This window comes from Nicotiana sylvestris, chromosome 8 (assembly GCF_000393655.2).
Source record: "Nicotiana sylvestris chromosome 8, ASM39365v2, whole genome shotgun sequence".
NCBI lineage: Eukaryota > Viridiplantae > Streptophyta > Magnoliopsida > Solanales > Solanaceae > Nicotiana > Nicotiana sylvestris.
The window spans coordinates 17,586,510-17,610,668 of NC_091064.1; the positions used below are offsets into that span (position 1 = coordinate 17,586,510).

A 24,159-nucleotide genomic window follows, 5' to 3' on the forward strand; every position below is an offset into this window, starting at 1 on the left:
TTCTTAAGATCAACCTCCGATAGAGCTGAAAGCTTAGTAGCACGTGGGCTACCGAGGCTCCCAGAAGAATTCTCACATTCCTTTTCAAAATAAATCATACCCACCATGTACGTCTCATTATACACAGGCGATGGACTTTGGCTGGTGTCTGCTGCATCTAGATTTTGCACGATAATGTCGCCTACATCAATAAGCTTCTGAATCGCATCCTTCAGATTCCAACACTTCTCTATGTCATGCCCCGGGGCATCTGAGCAATATGCGCACCTTTGAGAAAAATCAAACTTCTTTGGGAGAGGGTTTGTCATTTTTATCTGGGTCGGCTTCAACATGTCCAATTTCCTTAGCCTCTAGAATAGACTGGCATATGACACTCCCAATGGAGTGAATGTTTTCTTCTTCTGTAACCTCTCGTTCTTAAAGGCTTGACTGGGCCGAAAAACTGATCCAAGGGGTTTTCGATAGGCTCGTGGGGGTAGATAGGCATTTTGTGGAGCTGGGTACTGGGAGAGTGATGTACGACTTTGGGAGTTCTGTGGAGAGAAATGGCATTGGGGAGGATCATATGGTGCATAAAGATATCCACGGGGACAATGTCGAGGCTGAAAGTGTTGATCGGGAAAGCCCATTGGATCATCTTTTCTGTTTCTCTTTCTTCCACCCAAGCTTACTGGGATGTTCTGAATGTTTTTCGAACAACTCATGATTTTTTCTGACTTGAGTCCCTCTTATACTATCTCCCCCATTTTTAACACATCATTGAAAGGCTTCCCTAGGGCCGGGATCAAATGACTGAAGTAGGTGGGCCCCTGAGCTTGTAGGAAAAGCTCAACCATTTCTTCTTCACCAATCGGGGTATTGACTCGAGCAGCTTGCTACCTCCATCTGAGCCCAAACTCCCTAAATCTTTCCTCCGACTTCTTTTCTATTTTAGATAGGGAAGAGCGGTCTGGGGTAACACCTGATATGTATTGAAAGTATCGAACAAAATCTTGAGTCATGTCACCCAATGTAGGCCACTTACCAACATCTTGACGATTATGCCATTCCAAAGCTGCCCCGGTCAGGCTCTCACTAAAGTACGCCATCAACAAATCATCTTTCTCGCCAACACTTCTCATTTCATTGCAGTAATCCCTCAAATGGGCTACCGGATCTCCACACCCATCATACAAGTTAAATCTTGGCACTTTGAATCTTGCGGGCAAGCGAACGTCAAGGGACACAAACAGTTCTTTGTAAGCCAAGCTACCTTGGTCTCCCCTTCCTTGTTTGTTATTTAAGGATTGTTCTATGCCTTTCAGCCTCCTGGGTATCCCATCTCGCCCTTTTCTTCCTGTGAACTCTTCATTTACAACATGAGGTCCATCCCGCGGACCCTGCTTGTATGAGTTGGGAACCTTGTGGGCAACCTCTGAGGGGTAATATTGGGCATCAAGAGCTTTGAGTGGGTGTTCATTGTTGGGGATGGTGGATAAGACCGGAGGGCAATTTTTGGGAAAGGTAATTGGAAGATGAGTGATGGAGCTACTAGGGTGGTTGGGAAAGCCATGATAAGCGGGTGGATCTGGAGAGTATGGGGGATCATCTGGAACTGTGATCGGTGTTTGGGTAAGGGTAGCATTTAGGAAGCTAGGTGGTGGCGGGGGTGGTGCCTTCCCAATCATCCAGGCCTGATACATGTCCGCCATGTGTTGTCTTAACATGCTCACCTCTTCAACCAACCCATTGTCCTGTTCAACCAATTGCTTTTGGGCACTTCTATCAACTAACTCAGTTTTGTTGTTGTCTGCCATTGTCTTTTGACTTTATATTATAGAGAGGAGTTACTACTTCGAGGACCACAAACCAACCACCTTTCTACTATGAAGATATCAAAAGGAACAAAATGGGGTCATCCCGTTAGTGTTAGGGCATTTAACACCAGAAATATCACATTACGTGCAATGCACCTAGCAACAATTAATGGTTCTAGAATGACTTCGAGGGTTATAAGGTCACTTGGCATCATCCCAATCTGTCCATTTGAATCTTCTCTTTTCTTTTATTTCCTCGCACTTCTTAGCTCTCTCATTTTCTTTCCCCTTTCTTTCTGATTGCCGCCCTTTTCTTTCTTCTCAATTCTCACCTCCCATAATTTCACCATCTTTTCCTTTCTTTTTTTGTTTCTTTTTTTTCTTTTCTTTTAAAAAAAATAAAAAAAAATGATTCGATCGAACCCTATGTAGGTTGCCTACGTATCATGACGCCGCATGAATCAGATCTTTGCGTAGTTCGGGAAGATCAGGAATAAAGGAAACAAACTGACGTTCTCTGTTTCTTTTTCTTTTTCTTTTCTTTTTACCTTAATGACTACTCTGCTGAGAAAAGAGAAATAAATGAAGAAAATCTTTTTTTTGAATTAAACTTAATGTTCTATAACCTATTTTAAACTCAAGCTTAACGGATTTGTTTTCTTTTCTTTGAAACAAATACTCTATCAAGGAAAAACTATAGAAGAGAAAGATATTTTTTGGTTCCTTTTTTTTAGGAAGAAAATCTAAAGAGTGAACCACAGAAAAATATTTAGAAATTTCATTTGACATTCTGATGCAAGGTTTCGAAACAAGCAATGAAAAAGATAAAACAAAATATTTTTGGATTTCAATTTTGATTGCCTAAAGAAGAATTTCTAATGATAAACAAAGGATAAAGTATATTTTTTTCTATGTACAATATCCTAAAGTTCTAATGAAAATAAAAAGAATTTTTTTTTCATTTTTCACTAATTTCCCCAAGAAACACCTCAAAAGAAAATCTTTTTGGATTTTGGAATTAATACCTTAAAGAAGGATTTTAAAGAAGTACTAAAAGAAAATTCTCTTTTTTTTTTGAATTTTGGTCCTAATATAGTAGAGGAAATATAAAAACAATTCATTTTAAGTCCTAGATATTAATTGCCTAAAGGAAAAACAATCTCAAAGGAGAATGTTTTTGTTTCTTATAACAAAAACGCAAAATTTCTTCTTTTTTTCCCGGATTTTTGACTTGTAATACATTTCCACATACAAAATAAGAAATCCAATAACAAAAGACACGGCAAACTTAACCTGACTATTACAAACTCTAACATCACCTAAAAGACTAAATACTACTATATAGGACTAGAAAATAAAGCAAAAACAATTGACTCAAAAACATAAAATGGCTACTCGAGCATCTCCTGAATGCAGTGATCCTGGGGTATCTGTCATGTTCAAACTCCAGTAAGTAGATCCACACCTGTATGAGAAAACTTAAACTAGCACTATGTGAGACAATAACATTCCCTAAGACACATGCAAGACATGATTGAGGCTATTTTTGCAAAATGGCTTATTTGGCCAAAAGGTGGCTAGAAGTGCAAAATTTGGCTATGACCCCGCAAAGCCAAGAACATAAGATTTACTAGGAAGACCGGACCCTATGTGGGTTGCTTACGTATCACGCCCTGAAAGACGAGAATCAGGTATGCGTAGTTCGGGCAGATTGGATACGGGCGAGAATAATAAAAAAAACAATTGACATATAGAAAACACATTTTTTTTCTTCTTTTTTTTCGAAAAATGATGAAACATATAAAACCTTTTTGGATTTTATTTTCTTTTTTTCCGATTTTTTGATTTTTTGAAAAATGATAAGAAGTGCAAAATCTTTTTGAAGTTTCCATGCTCTTATTTCTTAATAAAATGTAACAAAAATATAATTGAGCCCTACTCGCTTCATCCTCACACTTCAGCCTCTCTTTTTTTTCTCTTTTTTTTTCATTCGCCCTCAATTATCATTGGTCCGCCAAATGATCCTTTTACCCTTGAATAAATGCAACATGTAGCACATAGGATGCATCAAGATGGTCTGTTAGTTTGGGTACACCTGTCCTAGACGGACCCAACCCTTGTGTTGAGTCCCCTAAGTCAAATGCATGTGATGCAGACAAACATTTCTACTAGGGATCCGGCATGAGGCTGTGTTTTTCTATGTTTAAAAACCTGGGTTTATTTGTTCTAGACTTGGCTTACCCGAGCGGACAGCTCGAGCCGGGGGGGGGGGCAGCGTACCGGGAATACAGAAGCTTCACCGGCTTTGCAACTTGTCCGAATCTCATTCTAAATTTGGAATATGACTCTAATAGAAAAGAAGTAACACGAAGTGCACACTTCTTCATAATTTAGAAGACTCAGAGAGAAGAGGGATTTCGCAACAGTTTATATACAGTTCACGGAATATCAAAGATGTAAAAGCAATCAATTAGCACATTAGGCCCAAATCATGCAACAAATTTAGATAATGGATAAAGCCAAATATAACAGTTATTCTAAGCTCGAATTCTTGAACCCTGAACCAGAGATTCTGGGTTCGAGTCCCCAGTAGAGTCGCCAGAGCTGTCACACCTTCTTTTACTACACCCCCAGAAGAGGGAATGTATATAAGGGAGTTTTTCCAATTAAAGGACAATCGAAACGGGATCATATTACTAAAAGATTCAGAGTCGTCACTTGGGATAATTTTATGGTGTCCCAAGTCACTGGTTCAAATCCCGAATCGAGGAAAAGATTGACTCTGTTTAACAGTCCGCGAACCAGAAATCCGAGTAAGGAATTCTGTTAACCCGGGAGAAGGTGTTAGGCATTCCTGAGTTCCGTGGTTCTAGCACGGTCGCTTAACTGTTACAATTGACCTATTATCTGATTTCAATACATGTTTTAACCCATGTGTATTTTAACTTTTAAAAACCACTTTTACTTATTTAAAGAATTAATGCAAGGTTATTTAAAACATATCGCAAGCCACTCCACATGAAATACACCCGTGGTTCACGATACGTTCTATCTAACCTTGTTGGAAATTAGAACCGGGTCACATGAAATGCACCCTCGAATTTTAATAAAAGCCATGACAATTATATAACTAACGCGCCTAAAGCAAACTATGAAGTTCATTTTTAATATCTAAATTATAACACTCGTGAGGGCTATGAGCTATGGAATACTTTTGCTAAACGAGATTTCATGAACATTCCCTTTTAAACCCTTCTCCTATCCGGCCGAGCCCGATACCTAAAACATGGAACAAATCAATTGCTAAAGGGCTTCGGTCTTTCTATCACTCCCCATGATCACACGGTCATTCCAAACAAAATATACCGATCACCGCAAATGAGATATATAGACATGCAAACATCCAAAATGCACGAAATAAGACTAAGACTACTAGAATAACAAAGGATCGAACTAAATATGATACTGGCCATCTCGCAGTTTTTAACCCAAAATCAACTTCTTCAAAGTTATAACCTGATTGTTTTTGGAAACCTTTAACAAAAGATAAAGCTCAAACCAACTTTCATAAAATAAATATAAGTAGTATCCCAGCACATAATTGCATCAGTCCACCACCGTTCCTGAAGTTTCATTTTTACTTCAATGTTCAAAATTAACTCGTGAAACGATTCCTTCTATTCTTAGCTTGGTCTTCATTTAACAATCTAAAACCACTCAAATTAACCCAATTTACAACTAAATACAACAAGATCAACAACTCCAAAAGAAAATATTTCCAGTAACTCTATATCAACGAACAGACAATAAGTTCCACATCCAAACTCTACTCGTAACAAGCCAAAGAATGACTAAAAAATGAAACAAAACAAAATCACAAAGGCAAAGTGAACACGTATGGACAGTAATCAAGAAATTGGGCCAAAACTGCAGTAGCTCAAACATTTCAACAAATCAGAGATGTGAGTTTCATGGTTAACAGATTTGCGATAACTTGAACACTAGCAAATTCTAATAGCAAAATCGACAAAAAACCAAATTTAGAACACCATTCGACAGAACAGGGCATCGCACGATAAGCAAAAACAGCAAATCTTTTACAATTACCAACTCAGTTCCCGGAATTCAACCTCTACTACTCTTATTATACTTTCAACTACACCAAAACAGAGTAAGGGACCAAAAACACACCAGAAAATGACTACAAACGGAACAGGAGCCGACGACCTCGAACGTCTCTAGCGCTCAACCCCGAACAACTCAACGAACAGACCTCAAAATGGACTCTATGAAGTTGAAGAAGAGGAGCATCGATGAAGGAGCTATTTTTGGGTGTTCAGCGACTGAAGAAGATCAGTTCATGGTGGGGAGGGATCGCTGGAAGGGTGCAGGTCCTGCTGCTTCGAAATAAAAGAGGAACATCTTAGGGGTCGCCACTTTTGATTTGTGCTTCTGCAGAAGAAGCTGAAGATCAAAAGGTCTTCGATGGTGTTTTTTAACGGAGGTCTTGATCCTCTGACTCAGAAGAAGAAGAAACGATGGGTCCTTTGGGGTGGTTAGCGTCAAAGAAGACGATGGCCGGAGGGGGTGGGTCCGTATATGTATGGCGCTACAGCTTTTGCCATTAGTTCTCAGTTTTTTTTAGGGTTCTACCCCCATGAAGAAGACAATGAAAATCCGTTTGAGGGAAGGTCTGTCCAGGTCAAAAACGGCGCTCCTAGGGGTCTGTTTCTAGCGTCTTGTTTGAGAGGGAAGGGAGCTCGTTTTTTAGTGTTCTGTGGCTGAACCTTTAGGTCTTGGTCATAGGTTTTCATTGTTCTCCATCTTCAGGGTCTGTGATTTTCATTCCAACAGAAGAAGGAGTTTCGTGTGGGGGTCGTTTGGAGAAGACAACCGGTGGGGTGGGGTCTTTTTTTGTGCGCAGCTTTTCAGCTTTCTCCTTCAGCGTTGTCTTCTTTTTTTCCACTTTTGATTTTTTAAGCATTAATTTATAGGTAGAGTCTAGGTTTAGGTGTATTTTTATGTGTTTTTCCCATTAGTCCCTGGGTCTTTTGTGTTAAGTCCTCAGGGTCTTCTTTATTTGTTTTTTTATTCCAAAGAAGAGTCTAGAAGAGTCCCTAGGCTTAATGGACTAATCCAAATTGGGCCAAGAACTGGGCTCTAATACTCTTAAAATTGTGATCCAACACCTTAATTGACTCCTTTTAAAATAAGATAAAAATACTACACCATCCAAAGCTAATTCTAATTAATTAAACTAAACATGAAACTATTTTGTGTTTTCGAAATTATATAAAGATAAAAATAAGGTACCATTTTTATATTTTTTTTAAAACATTTATGAAAAATACATAAACTAAAATATTTTTTGTGATTTTCATTTTTCTTGTAACAAAATAAAGTAAAAGAGTAAAAATGAGTTGAAATAGCTATATTAGGCCTAAATTAAATATTTTACGCTAAAATGTGAAAAATCTTGGGGAGGGTCAAAAATCACATGTCTACACCTGTTTATCAGGCGGGCTGGGACGGGCTGAACGGGAAAAACTCTAGCTCGTTCGGTTATCAGGTGGGCTGTTTAGCGGGCTGGGGCGGGTTGGAAAATTCGGGTTATTCAGGGCCTGTTCGAGTTCGGGCTAAACGGGTTCGGGCGGGCCGGGCTAAGTGTATTTTTTTTAAATTAAATTTTGTATTTCTTATTCAATGTTATTGATACTTAAGTATTTGCAAACTTTTAAGGCTTAGAATTAAATTTTGAAGTTTGAAGTTTTAAATTTGAAATTTATATTTTAAAATTATAAAATTGAAATTAGAAAGTAAGTAGCTACAAAAAATTATTTAATAAGACCAATAGGCAATATGTAAGGAACAAACTCCGAAGGCTTTCATTTTATATTTTTAATACTTCAAATTAATTTGCAAGTTCTTTTTTGATTTTTTGATTTTTGAACTTGCAAATTAAAAGTTTACTACAACTATAAAAAATAAGAAATAGTACATCACATACTTTGCATCATTTTTGTAAGTTCTTCCATGCCAACATGAGGTTCTAGGTTTCCGGCATTGGTTGAATCGGAACCATAAACCATTATATCTCCAATTTCTTGGTCCTCCTCTTCGTCTTCCTCGGCACGCCCTTGATTTCGCCGTTCTGATCTTATCCAATCTCTGAAGCACACTAGACTTTCCAAAGCGTTGCTGCCCAATGAATGACGAGTATCTCCTAGCTGCTGTCTTGCTTGGCTAAATGTGCTCTCTGATGCAAACTGTTGAAATCGGCACATTTAGCACCAGTATGACTTTGATCTTAATCATATTTAAAAGCAATAATACGTTTTTGCATACAAAAATTATCATCTATCCAATGGCATATAACAGTCAAATAATTATTTCCATTTACAGCATGACCAATATCAGAAGTAAGAGAAACTTTACAAGGAAGACTTGCGAACAAATAACATATATATGTCCGATATTGTCCAAAAAGCCTAAAGATATCAGCTCTACAAGTACTTCTAGGAATACCTTTAAATATAGGGTTATAAATTCTTTGAATATAAGTAACAAGATACGGTGAAGAAGCAAAACTAAAAGGTAAACAACCTAAGACAACCATTTTAGCTAATTCTTCTCGATCTTTCTTAATATCGTATTTACTCATTAAACCCCCAGTACTCGGGTTAAGTTTTTGTTGCCCAGATTTCTCATCTACTCCACAATCAAGAGGGTGTTTCTCTTCCATATGCCTACGAAGTTGACCTATTCCCCCTCCCTTATCGAGCTCATATTTATAATGTTCACTACAAACATTACTAGGTGTAGGTGGTGGTGTTTCAAGATTATCAGGTGATTGAATATCATCTAACATATCATCTAAATCATCATCTACACCAAAATTTTCTTGCATTCTCTCATAATCTACATTTATATTTTCAGGTGAACTTTCAAAAATATGTGTAAAGCTACTAGAAGAACCAACACCACCTCTTGTTCTTTTGAAAGTTTTCTTACTACCACCTCTACTAGTGCATGCTTTTTTGGCCGCTCTAAGTAAATCCATTATGTAAATTAAATTAATAACTCTAAATAATAAAATAAGTGTACACCAAATAAGAGGTATAGATGGAACGAGTGTACCGGGATTCCGGATGCCGCATTAATTTTGAATTTTGATATCAAAAATCAAACATCAATTGATAGACCGAAACTTGATAGTTGATACTTGATACTTGATAACACACTTCACTTGAATACTTGATATTTGATAATAATAATTTTTAATGGCTAAACTAAATAATTTATGAAACTTGAAATAATAAATAATTGAGAATTTGAGATTTAAGAATTTAAGAACTATAATATCAAGAGAGAATTGAGACTTGAGAGAGAATTAGAGTAGTAAGAGAGTGAATTGTGAGAAAAAATAAAGAATAAGGGGGGCTATTTATAGATTTTAAAAGGTTAAAAATGTAAGTTTTCAATTATTAGGGGTGGGAGGGCTATATTTTTAATGGGGGAGGCCTAAATGGCCATTTTTGCAAAATCTGGCCGTTCTCCAACGGTCATTTTTAAATTTGATCATTGGCAATAGTCCAATTAATTTAAAAATAAAATAAAAAATTAAGCAACGGTAACCGGGCTCCTAACGGGATGGAACCCATTAACAACCCGTTAACGGGTTATGGGCTACGCGGGTTCGATGCACCGTTAAGCAGAACGTGTTTGTCCAAAACCCGTCCCAGCCCGCACAATAAGGCACAGTACCGGACTGAAACGGGCTGACCCGGATTGAAGCGGGTTGAAAACGGGTCAGCCCGACCCGATTAACACCCATGGTTCTAATGCACAAACTAGACACCACATGAGAAATTTGTTACAAAAAGTTAAGGATATAGCTACGAATAACTCAAAAGAAAACGTGTGTTTTGTGGGCTCAAAGGTAGGAAACTCCAAAGACATAAGGATAAGGATAGTTAAGAGTCAATTTTGAGTGGACTCATTACATTCTGCTTATTTATTATACAATGGAATCTTACATTGATGTTTACAACGGATAAATTAGTAACGTGGTAGTTGGTACCAAGCAAACGCGTATTTTTCAGACTTATGATATTGAATATTATTATTATTATATATTGGGTTTATGTACAAAAAAAGTCAACATGTAGTGCCTTTTCTTTCCTTCTTTTCTACTTTCATTCATTGTGATTTCGATGTTGTTTAATATGATTTGAGGCTTCGACTAAGTTCATATCATGTTTTAGAACCTGTTGGTATGTTTGGATGCGGTCTCGGGGGGCCCGGGTGTGATTCAGATCATATTCGGAATCATTTTGGACCTTTATTAGATTGCTGATATATGTGCTTGTGGTTTCCTCTTTCGCAATTGCGAGAAGAGGGACGCGATCACGAAGAGACTTTTTTGGTAGCTAGGCAATTTTTCTATGCGTTCGTGAGGTTGTGGATGCGATCACGAAGGTTTGAAGTTTTGTGAAACACAAATGCGGGTGAATGGACACTTTCTCGAAGAAGGAAGGAAAGGCTTGGGATGTTCATACGGTTGTTCATCGCGATCGCGTGAGGCTATTTGTGATCCCGTAGGCTTGGGTGATTCATCATTGCTTTCGCGGCCTTGTGAGCGCATACCTGTAGAAGTTTTTTGTTATTGATGATGTTTATTCTTTGCTATCGCGAAGGATATTCCGCGATCACAATGTGTAATTACTAGGCAGTAGAATGTTTAAAATCTTAAATCAAGGGTTAGAGTATTATTTCACATTTTGAGTTGTAGAGCTCAGTTGTTGGAAATTTTGGAAGGGATTTCACGTCTTGGATAGGGGTATCTGTTCTTGACTCGGATTTGTTCATTTATCTTGATTTCATCCTTTATTTAGTGAATTAAAGTGAAGAAAAAGGGATTTTGGGGAAAACTTTTCAAAAAATGAAAAAGGATGTTTAAAAGTCGATTTGTGATCGGGATTGGATGATTTTGGTATGGTTGGACTCGTAATTGAATGAGTATTCGGATTTTATGAATTTTGTTGGATTCCGAGGCGTGGACCTGGGGTTGACTTTTTGATTTTGATAAAGATCAAAATTTTACTGTTTGAAGTTCTTTCCTACGACATTATTTGTTAATATTGAGTTGGTTGTGACTAGATTCGAGTCGTTTGGAGGCCGATACGCGTGTGTAGGACTTGTTGGAGTTGTGATTTACGCGTTTTGAGGTAAGTAACACTTCTAAACTTGGAACCGAGGGTATGAATCCCTGGAAAATGTGTATATGGTTTGTGTCGAAGTGACGCACATGCTAGGTGATCGGCGTCTGGGCGTGCGCCGTGGTAATCATGATTCGCTCGTTTCTTTCGGACTGTGTTGTTGTCAAGTCTTGTTCTATCATTGAAATCTTTACTTGTTAGAGTAATTGAATTGTAAATCATGTTAGAAAACATGTTTAGCCTATGTGCTTATTTAGTTGAAGCCTATGGAGGTTATTTCTGTTATTTTGTGTTATCGGCTTTTACTGCAATTATGTGCTCAGTCATGATCCTTTATTTGTATATCATATCTCATTCTCCATTATCATTTACTGTTACATTACATGTTCTTATTGTTTGAGCTTAGTAGTATGGGATTGTGAGCCCTTGAGACTTGAGATATTGATAACTGAGTTGGGCCTGAGGGACGAGTTGAGAGTGTTATTGTGGAACGGGTTGCACGCCGCAGCATGCCTTATTGGCTTATTTATTATTATGGATCTGGTCACACGCCGCAGCAGGCCTTATAAGCTTTATATTAGCGCTTTGGCAGGATCTGCCTCTCCAGAGTCTGACATACTAGCAATGAGCGTAGGCACAATAATTTATATATACGTGCTTTGGTGACGGGTATTAATGCTAGGCACCCGTACACTACTGAGTGATTGTGTGTGATGAGTGGTAACTTGAGATAGACAGATTGAGCACTCTGAGAGTGTGAGTAACTGGAAATATCACTATGATACCATACTTTTGACATGCATACTTGACATGCAAGCATAGAGATGTATCATTCCTCATGCTAGCTTTACTTGACATGTTCTTATCAGTGTTGGTCTTTAATTGTAAACTTGAAAGAATGTCTAAATTTCTATACTATGAATGAGCTGAATATGGAAGTTTTTTCCCTAAGTTATTACTATTATTTTCATTGCGATATCCATGTTATCACTATATTAGTTCTGATTGTATCCTTCTAAGCTCGTCACTGCTTTCAGCCCAAGGTTAGTCATGTTATTTATTGAGTACATTGGGTTGGTTATACTTATACTATACTCTGCACTCCGTGTGCAGATCCAGGTATATCTAGTCGCGTTGATTGCTAAATCTTTGCTAGTGCTTGCTTGGAAACTACAAGGTAGCTGCTATGACGTCCGTAGACCTTGATTCTCCTTCCTTTTATTTTCTTCAGTACTGTTCTATTATTCAAACAGTTGTACTAGAGTTTGTTATGTTGAGATGTTGTAGTGCTCATTTACTTGATGACACCAAGTCTTGGGATGATTGTGGTAGAGTTACATTTGTTTTATAAGATATTACGAGATTTTTCGCTGTTAAGCTTTTAAAATCATGTTTTAATTCAAATGCTTAGTTGTTATGTGATTGCCGGCTTGCCTAGTAAATGCGTTAGGCGCCGTTACGATAGATTGGGATTTTGGATCGTGACACTTATAGGTGTTGTATCGCAAATACGGCGAAGCAACCAAAAATGGCACTAAATGTAAACGCACCCCAATTCAATCCTAATGAAATATTGAACTTCCAACTTCTAAAACCAATGCAAAAATATACCAAACCAATTCCGATTGACCTCAAATTTTGCACACAAGTCATAAATGACACAATGGACCTATTCCAACTCTCGAAACCAAAATACAAGCTCAGTATTAAAAAAGTCAACCTCAATCAAACTGCTCAACCTTCCAAACCTTCAACTTTCCAACTTTCGCCAATTCAAGCCAAAACAACCTACAGGCCTCCAAATCAATATTCAGACATACTCCTAAGTCCAAAATCACCATACAAAGCTATCGAAACTATCAAAACTTATTTTGGAGTCGTTTACTCATAAGTCAACATCCGATCAATTTTTTTAACTTAAGCTTCCAACCTTGGTACTTAGTGTTCCAATTTATTCCGAAACATCCCTGGAACCAAACCAACCATTCCGACAAGTCATATAACCACAAATGAACATAGAATAAGAAATAAATGGGTAAATTGGGCTACAATACTCAAAATAACCGGTCGGGTCGTTACATTCTCCCCATCTTAAACAAATGTTCGGCCACGAACGGTCTAGAATCATACCCAGAGTCTCAAATAGGTGTGGATAGCTGCTCCACATCTCACGCTCGGTCTCCCAAGTATCCTCGTCGACTGGCTAACCTCTCTACTGAGCTTTCACTGAAGCTATATTCTTTGACCTCAACTTTCAAACCTGACGATCCAAAATAGCCATCGGTGCCACTTCATAAGTCAAATCCCCTTCTAACTGAACCGTACTGAAATCCAGAACATGAGACGGATCACTATAATACTTTCGGAGCATGGAAACATGAAACACTTGGGGAACACCCGATAGACTAGGTGGTAATGCAAGCTTGTAGGACACCTCTCTAATCCTCTCAAGTACCTCCAAAGGTCTAATATACTGAGGGATAAACTTTCCCTTCTTCCCGAACCTCATCACACCCTTCATGGGCAATACTCTAAGAAATACCTTCTCTCACCATATATGAAACGTCACGAACCTTCCAATCGTTGTAACTCGCCTGCCTAGACTGTACCATGCGAAGCTGATCTTGAATCAACTTGACGTTTTCCAAGGCATCCTGAACCAGATTCGTGCCCAACTGCCTAGCATCCCCCGGCTCAAATCAACCAACTAGAGAATGACATTGCTACCCATATAAGGCCTCATAAGGAGTCATCTGAATACTCGATTGGTAGTTGTCGCTGTAGAAAAACTCAGCAGCGGTAAAATCTGATCTAAGAACCCCCTAAATCCATAATACAAGCGCGTAGCATATCCTCCCACATCTGAATGGTGCGCTCTGACTATACATCCGTCTAGGGGTGTAATGTTGTACTCAACTCTACTCGTGTTCCCAACTCTCGTTGCACTGCTCTCCAAAATTATGATGTGAACTGTGTGCTCCGATAAAAAATAATGGACATCGTCATAGCGTGAAGACAAACAATCTCGCGGATATAGATCTCAGCCAACCGCTCCGAAGAATAGGTAGTCACAACAAGAATTAATCAAGCGATCCACAATCACCTAAATAGCATTAAATTTTCCTCAAAGTCTGTGGAAGCCCGACAATAACGCCCATAGTAATCTGCTCCCATTTCCACTCAGAAATCTCAAGTCTCTGAAGCAAACCGTCCGGCCTCTGATGCTCGTACTTCACCTATTAATAGTTCAAGCACCCAGCCACATACTCCACTATATATTTCTTCATTATTCTCCACCAATAGTGCTGCTTCAAGACCTGATTCATCTTCGCGGCACCCGGATGAATGGAATACCATAAACTGTGAGCCTCCTTAAGAATCAACTCATGTAACCTATCCACATTAGGCACACAAATCTGACCCTGTATACGCGACACCCCATTATCTCCAATAGAAACCTCATTGGCATCACCGTGTTGTACCATGTCCGTAAGGACAAGAAAATGGGGTTCGTCATACCACCGCTCTCTGATGCACTCATATAAAGAAGACCGAGGAACCACGCAAACTAGAACCGGGCTAGGCTCCGAAACATCTAACCTCACGAACTGATTGACTAAGTCCTGAACACATGATGCTAGTGGTCTCTCACCAATAGGAATATATACAAGGCTACCCATCCTCACATCCTTTCTACTCAAGGCATCGGGCCACAACATTGGTCTTCCCGGGATGATACAAAATGGTGATATCATAGTCATTTAATAGCTCTAACTATCTTTATTGCTGATAACTAGGGATTCTAGCCTATTTTATGCTCCTTTTTGCTTAGGTTTTGGATTAAAAGTGTGTACAAGTATTCCCGAAAGCTAACTTATTGTGCTTATTTGCAGTGTTTGGTCCAAAAAGAGACAAGAAGTTCAAAACCAGCTCATAAAGGAGTGAAACCTGCACAAGTCAAAAGCTGAGTCAAAAGAGCTCTAACAGCGAAGAAACTGACATGGATACGGAAGCGGAAGGTCCACTGCTGAGGCGGTCTAGTTTACGCTCTCGACGGTGGCAAAGTTCAGAGAGAGTGTTTTGGGCTTAACAAGTCACCGCTGCCTGCGGTGAAATTGTGCGTCAGCGGTAGCTTTAGCGCGGTAGCGGTCAAGTTACCGCCCTCAGCGAAAGTTAGAATCAGAGAGCCAGAAGTGGACCTAAAAGTTGAAGACACTGGTCCGCGCTTGATTTTGCGCGGCCGCGGTAGTCATAGCGCTACATCGGTCTATTTTTCGCTATCAGCGGAACCTCTGTAAGGGCATTTTCATTCGAAAAATTTAGCTGTGTATAAATAGTTCTTTTTCAGATTTTTCGTATGTGAACAGCCATTTTTAGCCTTTTGAGTAATTTTAGAGCTTGGTTAGCCATTAATCTTACATTCTTCTCTTGTAATTACTTTTTATGGGTTATATTTCATCTAAATCTTTGATTATGAGTAGCTAAACCCATTAGCTAGGGTTGTGGCTCAACCCTAGTGTAGGTATTTATTTAATGGGTTTTCAATTTTAGGACTTAAATGTTTATGGGTGAATGATATTTGGCTTGATTTATTATTCAAATGTTGAATTGCTGATTGCAAACACTAATTTGTGCCTTTTTGACTTAGGCTCTTCTTAAGAAAGAGAGACTAAATCTAGGAAATTCAGGCCAACAAGAAATTGGGATGCATTCAAGAGATTGATATCCCCAATTAAAGGGTTAAACCTAGAGATAGTAATAACCGACTTGAGCCATGTTTGCTTGCATTGTTTGACTCCCAATTGGGCTTGAGAAAGTCAATTAGGGTAAAGTCACTCAAACTACCGAGAGGTATCATACTTAGCTTATTTTCCTACATCATTAGTATTAAAGTAGAATAGTAAACAAACAAAGAATGATTGAAAATGCAATTAAGAACATCGCACATCGCTAGATTAGATAGGAACCCAATTAAAAGCTACATCGACCTCTCTTGCTACTCTATAGTGGTAAAGGGTTGGACCCGATCACTTTTTGGTGCCGTTGCCGGAGAGCTAAACGATTTTGGATATCTATCTAACTAGTTTTGTGTCTTGTTTTTCTTTCCTTCTGTGTTACTAACTTGTGTGTGTCATCAATTCAGGTACAAAATGGCAAATAATGATCCTCTTGGAAATGTTCTCCTAGGGGAGGAGATAGATGATAATGGTGAAGATGAGGTGCCTCTAGTACCTCAAGGTCAAAGAAGAGGCTGTCAGGATAATGACAATGTTCCAGACCCTCCCCCGCCTCCTCCAAGAGTCGCTCCTTGGGTGCTTCCAAATGAAGGATACGCAAGTGCAATTGTCCCACCCCAGATCCGGGCGGACAATTTCCAAATTACAAATGTGATGTTGACTTTATTGGATCAGCGAGGGTACTTCATAGGTGCTCCCCATTAGAATACATATAAATATCTTAAAGGCTTTGTGGATACCTGCTGGGGAAGCAAACAGACCAATGTGTCGGAGGATGCATTGAGATTGAGATTATTCCCTTTTTCACTCAGAGGGAAAACTTTGGACTGGCTCGAAAGGCTTTCCAACCATTCCATCACTACGTGATATGAGTTGGTGGACATGTTTATAGCTAAGTTCTTCTCGCCAGGGCATATGGAAACTTTGAGAGAGGAGATTTTGGCCTTCAAACAGGAACTTAATGAAACACTTCATGAGATCTGGGTGAGATATCAGACAATGGTGAAAGAATGTCCGAACAATGACATGACCGAAGCAATGATGCAGCAGACATTATACCGTGGTATTAACATGACCAATCAGTGTGTAGTGACCCATCTAGCAGGGGGAAATTTTATGAACACACCTTGTACTGAGGCGTGTGAGATATTGGATGAGATGGCAGATACTTCCTTAGCTTGGAAAAGTCGAGCTAATGTGCAACAGGGTGATCCAACTGTCATTCACCTACACAAAGAGCTCCACGACCATGGCCATGCAATAGCAAAGTTAACTATAACAATGAACCAGTTGGCAAGAGCTCAACTGCAACAAGTTCAAGTGCCGAGACAAGTAAATGCTATGGAAAGTGTCAACATGTTGGCCAACAAGAGGCGACAAAGAGGTCAACAAGGTCAAGGTTGTCCGGATCAATATGAGCAGGGTAGTGGTGGATTCAACCAAGATGATGGGTATGATGAGCAAAGTGAAGAAGCGCAGTATGTGAACAATTATTAAGGACAAAGGGGCAATGCTCCTAACCAACAACAACAATGGAGATCCCAAGGAAATTGGGGGAATCAAAACCAACAAGAAAATAGCAACTGGGGGAACAACAATCAGAATTGGGGCAATCAGAACAACCAGGGCAACTGGAGTGGAAACAAGAACAATTGGGGAGGAAACAACAACCAAGGGGGTTGGAATAATGGTAATTAAGGGAATCAGGGGCAAGTCTTTCAAAGACCTCTGATGTATCAACAACCAAACAACCCGCCTCAACCAAACAACCTACCTCTATTTTCGTCCCAAAGTCCTAGCTCGTCAAACAATGAGATGGGAAGGATCGAGATGATGTTTGAACAAATGATGAAAAATAATGTTGACTCTGATGACCAATTGGCATCCCATAATACTTCAATCCAAAACTTGGAGGTTCAACTTGGCCAAATTTTGCAATCTTTGAATACTCGCCCTAAAGGGGCTCTACCTAGTGATACGGTAGTAAACCCGAGGGTGGGAACAATACCGGACATGCAATAACGGTGATCACAAGAAGCGGTTGAGGTGGTGATGTGAATACCTCTAAACAAAAGGAAGTTTTGAGTGATGAGGTTGAAGTGCAAGATGATGATGTTCCTATAGTTGATGAGCAAGTGAGTGAAGAAAATTTGAATGCAGAAGTTAGAATTGATATTCATGATAATGAGGTGGAGACTCAAAATGACGTGAACCCGTCTAGGGAACACGTAATAGATATATCGAAAATGGTAGTGCCCAAGGCTAAGGCTCCCTTGACAAGGCCTCTTCCGCCTTACCCTCAAAGACTTATAAAGCAAAAGAAGGAAAACCAATTTAAGAAGTTTATTGAGATGATGAAAAGCTTATTGATCAATGTTCCTTTGGTGGAAGCTCTTTAGCAAATGTCGGGTTACGCCAAGTTCATGAAAGACTTGGTGACTAAAAAGAGATCCATGGATTGTGAGACCATCAAAATGACTCATCAAGTAAGTGCAATTGTGCACTCAATGGCTCCAAAGCTTGAAGATCCCGACGCTTTCACCATTTCATGTACCATTGGAAGTGCGAATTTTGCAAAGGCATTGTGTGATTTGGGAGCAAGTATTAATTTGATGCCTTACTCCATGTTCAAAACTTTGGGTATTGGTCAACCGAGAGTTACTTCAATGAGATTGCAAATGGCGGATAGTACAATAAAGAGGCTGCTTGGTATTATTAATGATGTTCTTGTTCGGGTGGACAAGTTTATTTTGCCAGCTGACTTTGTGATTCTGGACTACGAGGTTGACTATGAGGTGCCGATAATATTGGGAAGGCCTTTCCTTGCAATAGGGAAGGCATTGGTTGATGTGGAAGCAGGGGAAATCACCTTCCGGGTGGATGACGAAAATGTTGTCTTTCATGTGTGCAAATCAATGAGGTAGCCAAATAGTACTAAAGTGTGCTCTTTTGTGGATCTTGTCACGGAGGTGATAGTTGATGATACTAGTGCCATGATCAATGTGGAGGATCCTTTAGAAGCGGTACTATTGAACCTTTATGTGAATGAGGATGAAGGTCGAGTGGAGTGTGTCAATACTTTGCACGGAATGGGCTCTTATTCTTATGAAGCTTGTAAGCTTTCTTTGGATCTTGAGAACAGAAAAACTCCGCCAACAAAGCCCTCAATTGAGGAACCTCCCGTTTTGGAGTTGAAGCCTTTTCCTTCACACCTCAGGTATGAATTCTTGGGCCTTATTTCAACTTTACCTATTATTCTTTCATCTTGTCTTACTAACGTGCAGGTAGATGCAACACTAGAGGTGCTCCAAATAAGGAAGAAGGAAATTGGATGGACTCTAGCTGATATTCGTGGAATAAGCCCGCCTTTTGCATGCACAAGATTATACTCGAAGATGATGCTAAACCCTTCGTGGAACATCAAAGGAGGTTGAACGAGGCTATGCAAGAGGTTGTCAAAAAGGAGGTGATCAAGTGGTTAGATGCAGGGGTTGTATACCCCATCTCGGATAGTTCTTGGACTTCAGCGGTGCAATGTGTGCCGAAGAAGGGTGGTATGACTGTGGTTACAAATGAGAAAAATGAGTTGATTCCCACCAGGACTGTCACCGGATGAAGGGTGTGCTGGACTACCGCAAGCTGAATAAAATGACCCCCAAGGATCATTTTCCATTGTCCTTTCTTGACCAGATGCTAGATAGACTTGCTGGGCGTGCCTTCTATTGCTTTCTGGATGGGTATTCAGGTTACAACCAGATTTTGATTTCTCCGAAAGATTAAGAGAAAACCACATTCACGTGTCTGTATGGCACCTTTACATTTTCTAGGATGCCATTTGGTTGTGTAATGCACCGGCTACATTCCAGTAGTGTATGATGGCTATATTTACCAACATGTGGAGGACTTCTTGGAAGTGTTCATGGATGATTTTAGTGTTGTGGGTGACTCCTTTGATGAGTGTTTGAAGAATCTTGATAAGGTGTTAGCCCAGTGTGAAGAGACAAATCTTGTGCTTAACTTGTAAAAATGCCACTTTATGGTCGAGAAGGGCATTGTCCTCAGCCATAAGATCTCAAAGCACTGTATAGAGGTGGATAAGGCTAATATTAAAGTGATTTTAAAACTTCCTCCTCCTACTTCAGTCAAGGGGGTTAGAAGTTTTCTTGGGCATGAGGGGTTCTACCGAAGATTCTTCAAAGACTTTTCTAAGGTAGTGAATCCTTTGTGCAAATTATTAGAAAAGGATGCCAAGTTCGTGTTTAGTGAGGAATGCATGAAAGTTTTTGAACTTCTCAAGTACAAATTGACAACCACTCCCATTATTACCACACCCAATTGGATCTTACCTTTTGAGCTCATGTGTGACGCAAGTGATGTTGCGGTAGAAGCGGTCTTAGGTAAAAGAGTAAACAAGATGTTTCACCCAGTGTGTTATGCATGCAAAACAATGAATGATGCTCAAGTGAATTACACGGTGACAGAAAATGAGTTGCTAGCAATTGTGTTTGAAATGGAGAAGTTTAGGCCTTATCTCATGGGTGCCAAGGTGATAGTTCATACTGACCATGCAACACTCTGCTACTTGATGACAAAGAAGGATTCTAAGGCTCGGTTAATGAGATGGGTTCTATTGCTTCAAGAGTTTGACTTTGAGATTGTTGATCGAAAAAAGAATGAAAACCAAGTGGCGGACTGGAAGGAAGAGGGGAGGCCCCGTGATGGCCTTGAAATTAATGATTCATTCCCTAATAAGCAACTCATCTCTATATCTGTGAATAGCATGCCTTCGTTTGCGGATGTTGCAAACTTTCTTGTAACTGGTATTGTTACATGTGATCTCTCTTATAACCAAAGGAAGAAGCTTAAATGGGATAGCTTGGACTACTACTGGGATGAGCCTTACTTGTTCAAAATCTGTAATGACGGTATGATTTGGAGATGTGTTCCGGAAGAGGAGCAAATGAGTATTCTGGATGCTTGTCATTCCTCTCCCTACGATGGTTATCTTGGTGGGGCTAGGACAACTTCAAAGGTACTTAGCTATGGTTTTTATTGGCCTACATTGTACAAGGATGCAAGTGAGTTTGTGAAGAGATGTGATGAGTGTCAGAGAGCAAGTGAAATTTCAAAGAAGGATGAAATGCCTCTCACCACTATTCTAGAGGTTGACATATTTGAAATGTGGGGCATTGACTTCATGGGACCCTTTGTGAGTTCATGTGGCAACACATACATTCTAGTGACCGTTGATTATGTTTCCAAATGGGTTGAGGCCATGGCTTTACCTAACAACGAGGCCCGGAGTGTTAGTGGCTTTCTCAAGTAGAATATCTTTATTCGTTTTGGCACTCCTAGAGCAATCATTAGTGATGGGGGTTCTCATTTCTGTAATAAGGCATTTGACACTTTGCTTGCAAAGTATGGTGTCAATCACAAGGTTTCGACCCCTTACCATCCTCAGGCTAGTGGGCAAGTTGAGGTCTCCAACAGGGAGATTAAGAGCATATTGTGAAAGACTGTCAATGCAAATTGGACTGACTGGTCAAAGAAACTGGATGATGCTTTGTAGGCTTACAAGACTGCTTACAAGACTCCGATTGGTATGTCTCCATACCAGTTGGTGTTTAGAAAAGCTTTTCATCTCCCGGTTGAGCTAGAGCACAAGGCCATGTGGGCTTTGAGGAAGTTAAATCTTGAATGGGATATTGCAGCAAATCTTCGGGTGGAGCAACTCAATGAGCTTGATGAGTTCCGGTTTCATGCCTATTCCAGCTCATCCTTTTACATGACAAGTATGCTCGTAGCAAGGAATTCAAAGAAGGTTACATGGTTCTCTTATTCAACTCCCGATTACGACTGTTCCCAGGAAAGCTCAAGTCAAAATGGAGTGGACCTTTTGACGTGGTGCTTGTAACTCCGTTTGGTGCTCTTGATTTGAAAAACAAAAATGGTGAAATCTTTAGAGTTAATGGGCACAGAGTGAAGCACTATCTTGGCAAGTTTGATGACAGCCACGTGGTGGTAATGATCCATCTCAAATGATTGATGGTAACCTATGTCGTGTCGCGACATTAAATCAGGCGCTTCTTGGGAGGCAACCCATGTGTTTTTCTTCTTTTTGATTTTATTCTTAGTGTAGGCATTATTTTGATCTAACTGGTTGTGAGATGTGTGTAGGAATGTTTGATGCAGTGCAGGACTAAGCTAGAAAAATTGTGCAACAGTCTAAAGATTGGACCGCTGACAGCGCTCCATTTTTCGTTGTTAGTGGTATCCTTATCGCGGAGGCGGAAATTGGCGGCGGACGCGAGAATGAGTTCTCTCTGAAGTTTCAACCGCGTATGCGGTGCATTCTTTGCAGTCAGTGGTGCCTAACCGCGGCATCGTACCATTTACCGCTCTCAGTGATAGTTTATACAAAGCAAGTCTTCTATTCTTCACAAGTGCGAACCATAATGATTTACCACGGCCGCGCCAGGTAATTTTTGTGGGCCCCAGAGTGTTTTCTATAAATAGGCGGTCATAAGGCCTTTTACCCTTTTCGCCCTTTTGACTCTCAAACTAAAATCACCATTGTTCATCCACGTCCTAATCTGCACAAACACAAGAATTAGACTCTATTTTCATCGCTCATTACACATCCGATAATTTCACTCCTTCATTATTCTTTAATTTTGTACTTGTTTTTCTTTTAACTGTTGGTTTTTACTGCTTCTTCCTCTTTTCTTTTAACTTTGACCTAGGGTTCTTTAGTGTTAATTAAATTAGGCTTAAATAGTTAGGGTTGATTAATTAATAGCTAGTTAGGGTTAATAATGTAGATGATATTGCTAAAAGCATGAACAATTTGAAAACCTAGGTTGACTCAAGCCGATTTTGACTTCTGCGGCCGCGGAAGATTTTCCGCAGTCACCGTTCATGTCTGCGTTTGGAAGTCTTGATGACCGCAATCAATGGTGGAAAATTCCGCTGATAGCGGTCCAACTGCGATGGTCGCGCTTCTTTTCTCGCAGTCAGTGGTGCTTAGGATTAGAGAAGCAAATATCATAGGTCCGTGGCCGTGGTTGATTTTCCGGGGACAGCGGTGCAACCTCTGCGTCCGCGCTCAATTTACCACGCTCAGCAGTGCAATAGAATCAGAGGGTGGGTAGTCTAATCCCCACACCTCCGCGGCCACGCTGTATTTTCTGCGATCAGCAGTGTTCATTCCGCAGTCGCACTTCATTATCCGCTGTCAGCGGTCTGCAATTTTGTTCAAGCACTGTCAGTTGTTCTTTTGCTTTTCTGCACTACTTCTTCTAGCACTAGTACTAACAGTTTTTTACTGATTATGTTTGCACACAATGGTAAAATCTAGAGGTGGCGGTGAGAAACAAAAGGGGAAAGTAGAGTCCTCCTGGGGTAGGGGACGAGGGCAAATTAAGTTAACCCCAGCAATACGGAAATCAATTAGGTAAATGAGGAAGAACATTAGAGCTGCAGATAGAGCTGCATCACACTCAGAGTGGAGTGACTATGTCCCCTTCCGGGAGGCCTCAGAGGGTGACTCTATGCCAACATATGTACCATACTTCCCAGGGAGACTTAGGTTGATAGATGAGCCGATACCCCCAGCCTCTCCCACTTCTCATGCCTTTTCTGAGTCGTCTAATAACTCAGTGGAGAGTGGTGAGTCCTCAGCTTCAGCCTCACCCACAACTTCGTCACCGGCACATGATCCCAAATATGTAGATGTCGAGGTACCGGATGATGGGAGAGGGGGTGATACACATACCGGAGTTGTGGAAAGGACAAGAAACCTAGAGGTGTGGCAATAGAGGTTTGTCAGTAAGCTGGCATATCACAAGTTCAGGAAGTGGTGGCCTAAAAAATCACTCATATATGAGCGTCATTTCATAGAGAGGTATCTTCTGCCCCACAACCCCAATGTGAAGCAGCACTTCAATGAAATAGTGGGATGGGAGTACTTCACTAGCAAGGTGTCGGATGCTAATGAGCACCTAGTCAACGAATTCTACGCCAATGCCTCATACATCAAAAAGGGCACAAAAGTGACTAAGGTGCGGTACCTGAAGGTCAAGTTTGATGGGAAGATGATCAATGATTACCTGGGATTCAATGATGAAGATGAGTTGCTGTACTTAGAGAAGGTGGTGATAGATAAAGCAGCCCAACCGTGGTTGGCATCACTTTGACGCAAAGGGTTGGGAGACCTTTGTGTGTAGTAGACTAGACCTCACTACTCACAAAAATATCATACCGGTTTCCCGGGCAATTGTATTGGTGGCTATCATGGCGGGGTTCCCGATCAATGTCAGGAATATCATATCTGGGGTGATCACCAGAGTGGTCAATGAGGGTGATAGATCTTACCCCTTCCCAAACTTCCTCACCATGTACTTGGAAGAT

The 24,159-nt window shown here is 40.1% G+C and overlaps 2 protein-coding genes across 2 annotated transcripts; both read left to right on the plus strand.

The window, feature by feature from the left end:
* Nucleotides 1–18,152: 18,152 nt before the first annotated feature.
* LOC138874737 (uncharacterized) lies at nucleotides 18,153–19,184 on the plus strand. Its single transcript, XM_070153517.1, has 2 exons — nucleotides 18,153–18,653; nucleotides 18,720–19,184. Exons 1-2 carry the CDS (start codon nucleotides 18,153–18,155, stop codon nucleotides 19,182–19,184), a joined length of 966 nt encoding a protein of 321 aa, XP_070009618.1.
* A 602-nt stretch (nucleotides 19,185–19,786) lies between these two features.
* Nucleotides 19,787–23,945, plus strand: LOC138874738 (uncharacterized). Its single transcript, XM_070153518.1, has 5 exons — nucleotides 19,787–20,782; nucleotides 21,320–21,542; nucleotides 21,617–21,771; nucleotides 21,975–22,089; nucleotides 23,650–23,945. The coding sequence occupies exons 1-5, from the start codon at nucleotides 19,787–19,789 to the stop codon at nucleotides 23,943–23,945; spliced, it is 1,785 nt and encodes a 594-aa protein (XP_070009619.1).
* The last annotated feature ends 214 nt before the right edge of the window (nucleotides 23,946–24,159 follow it).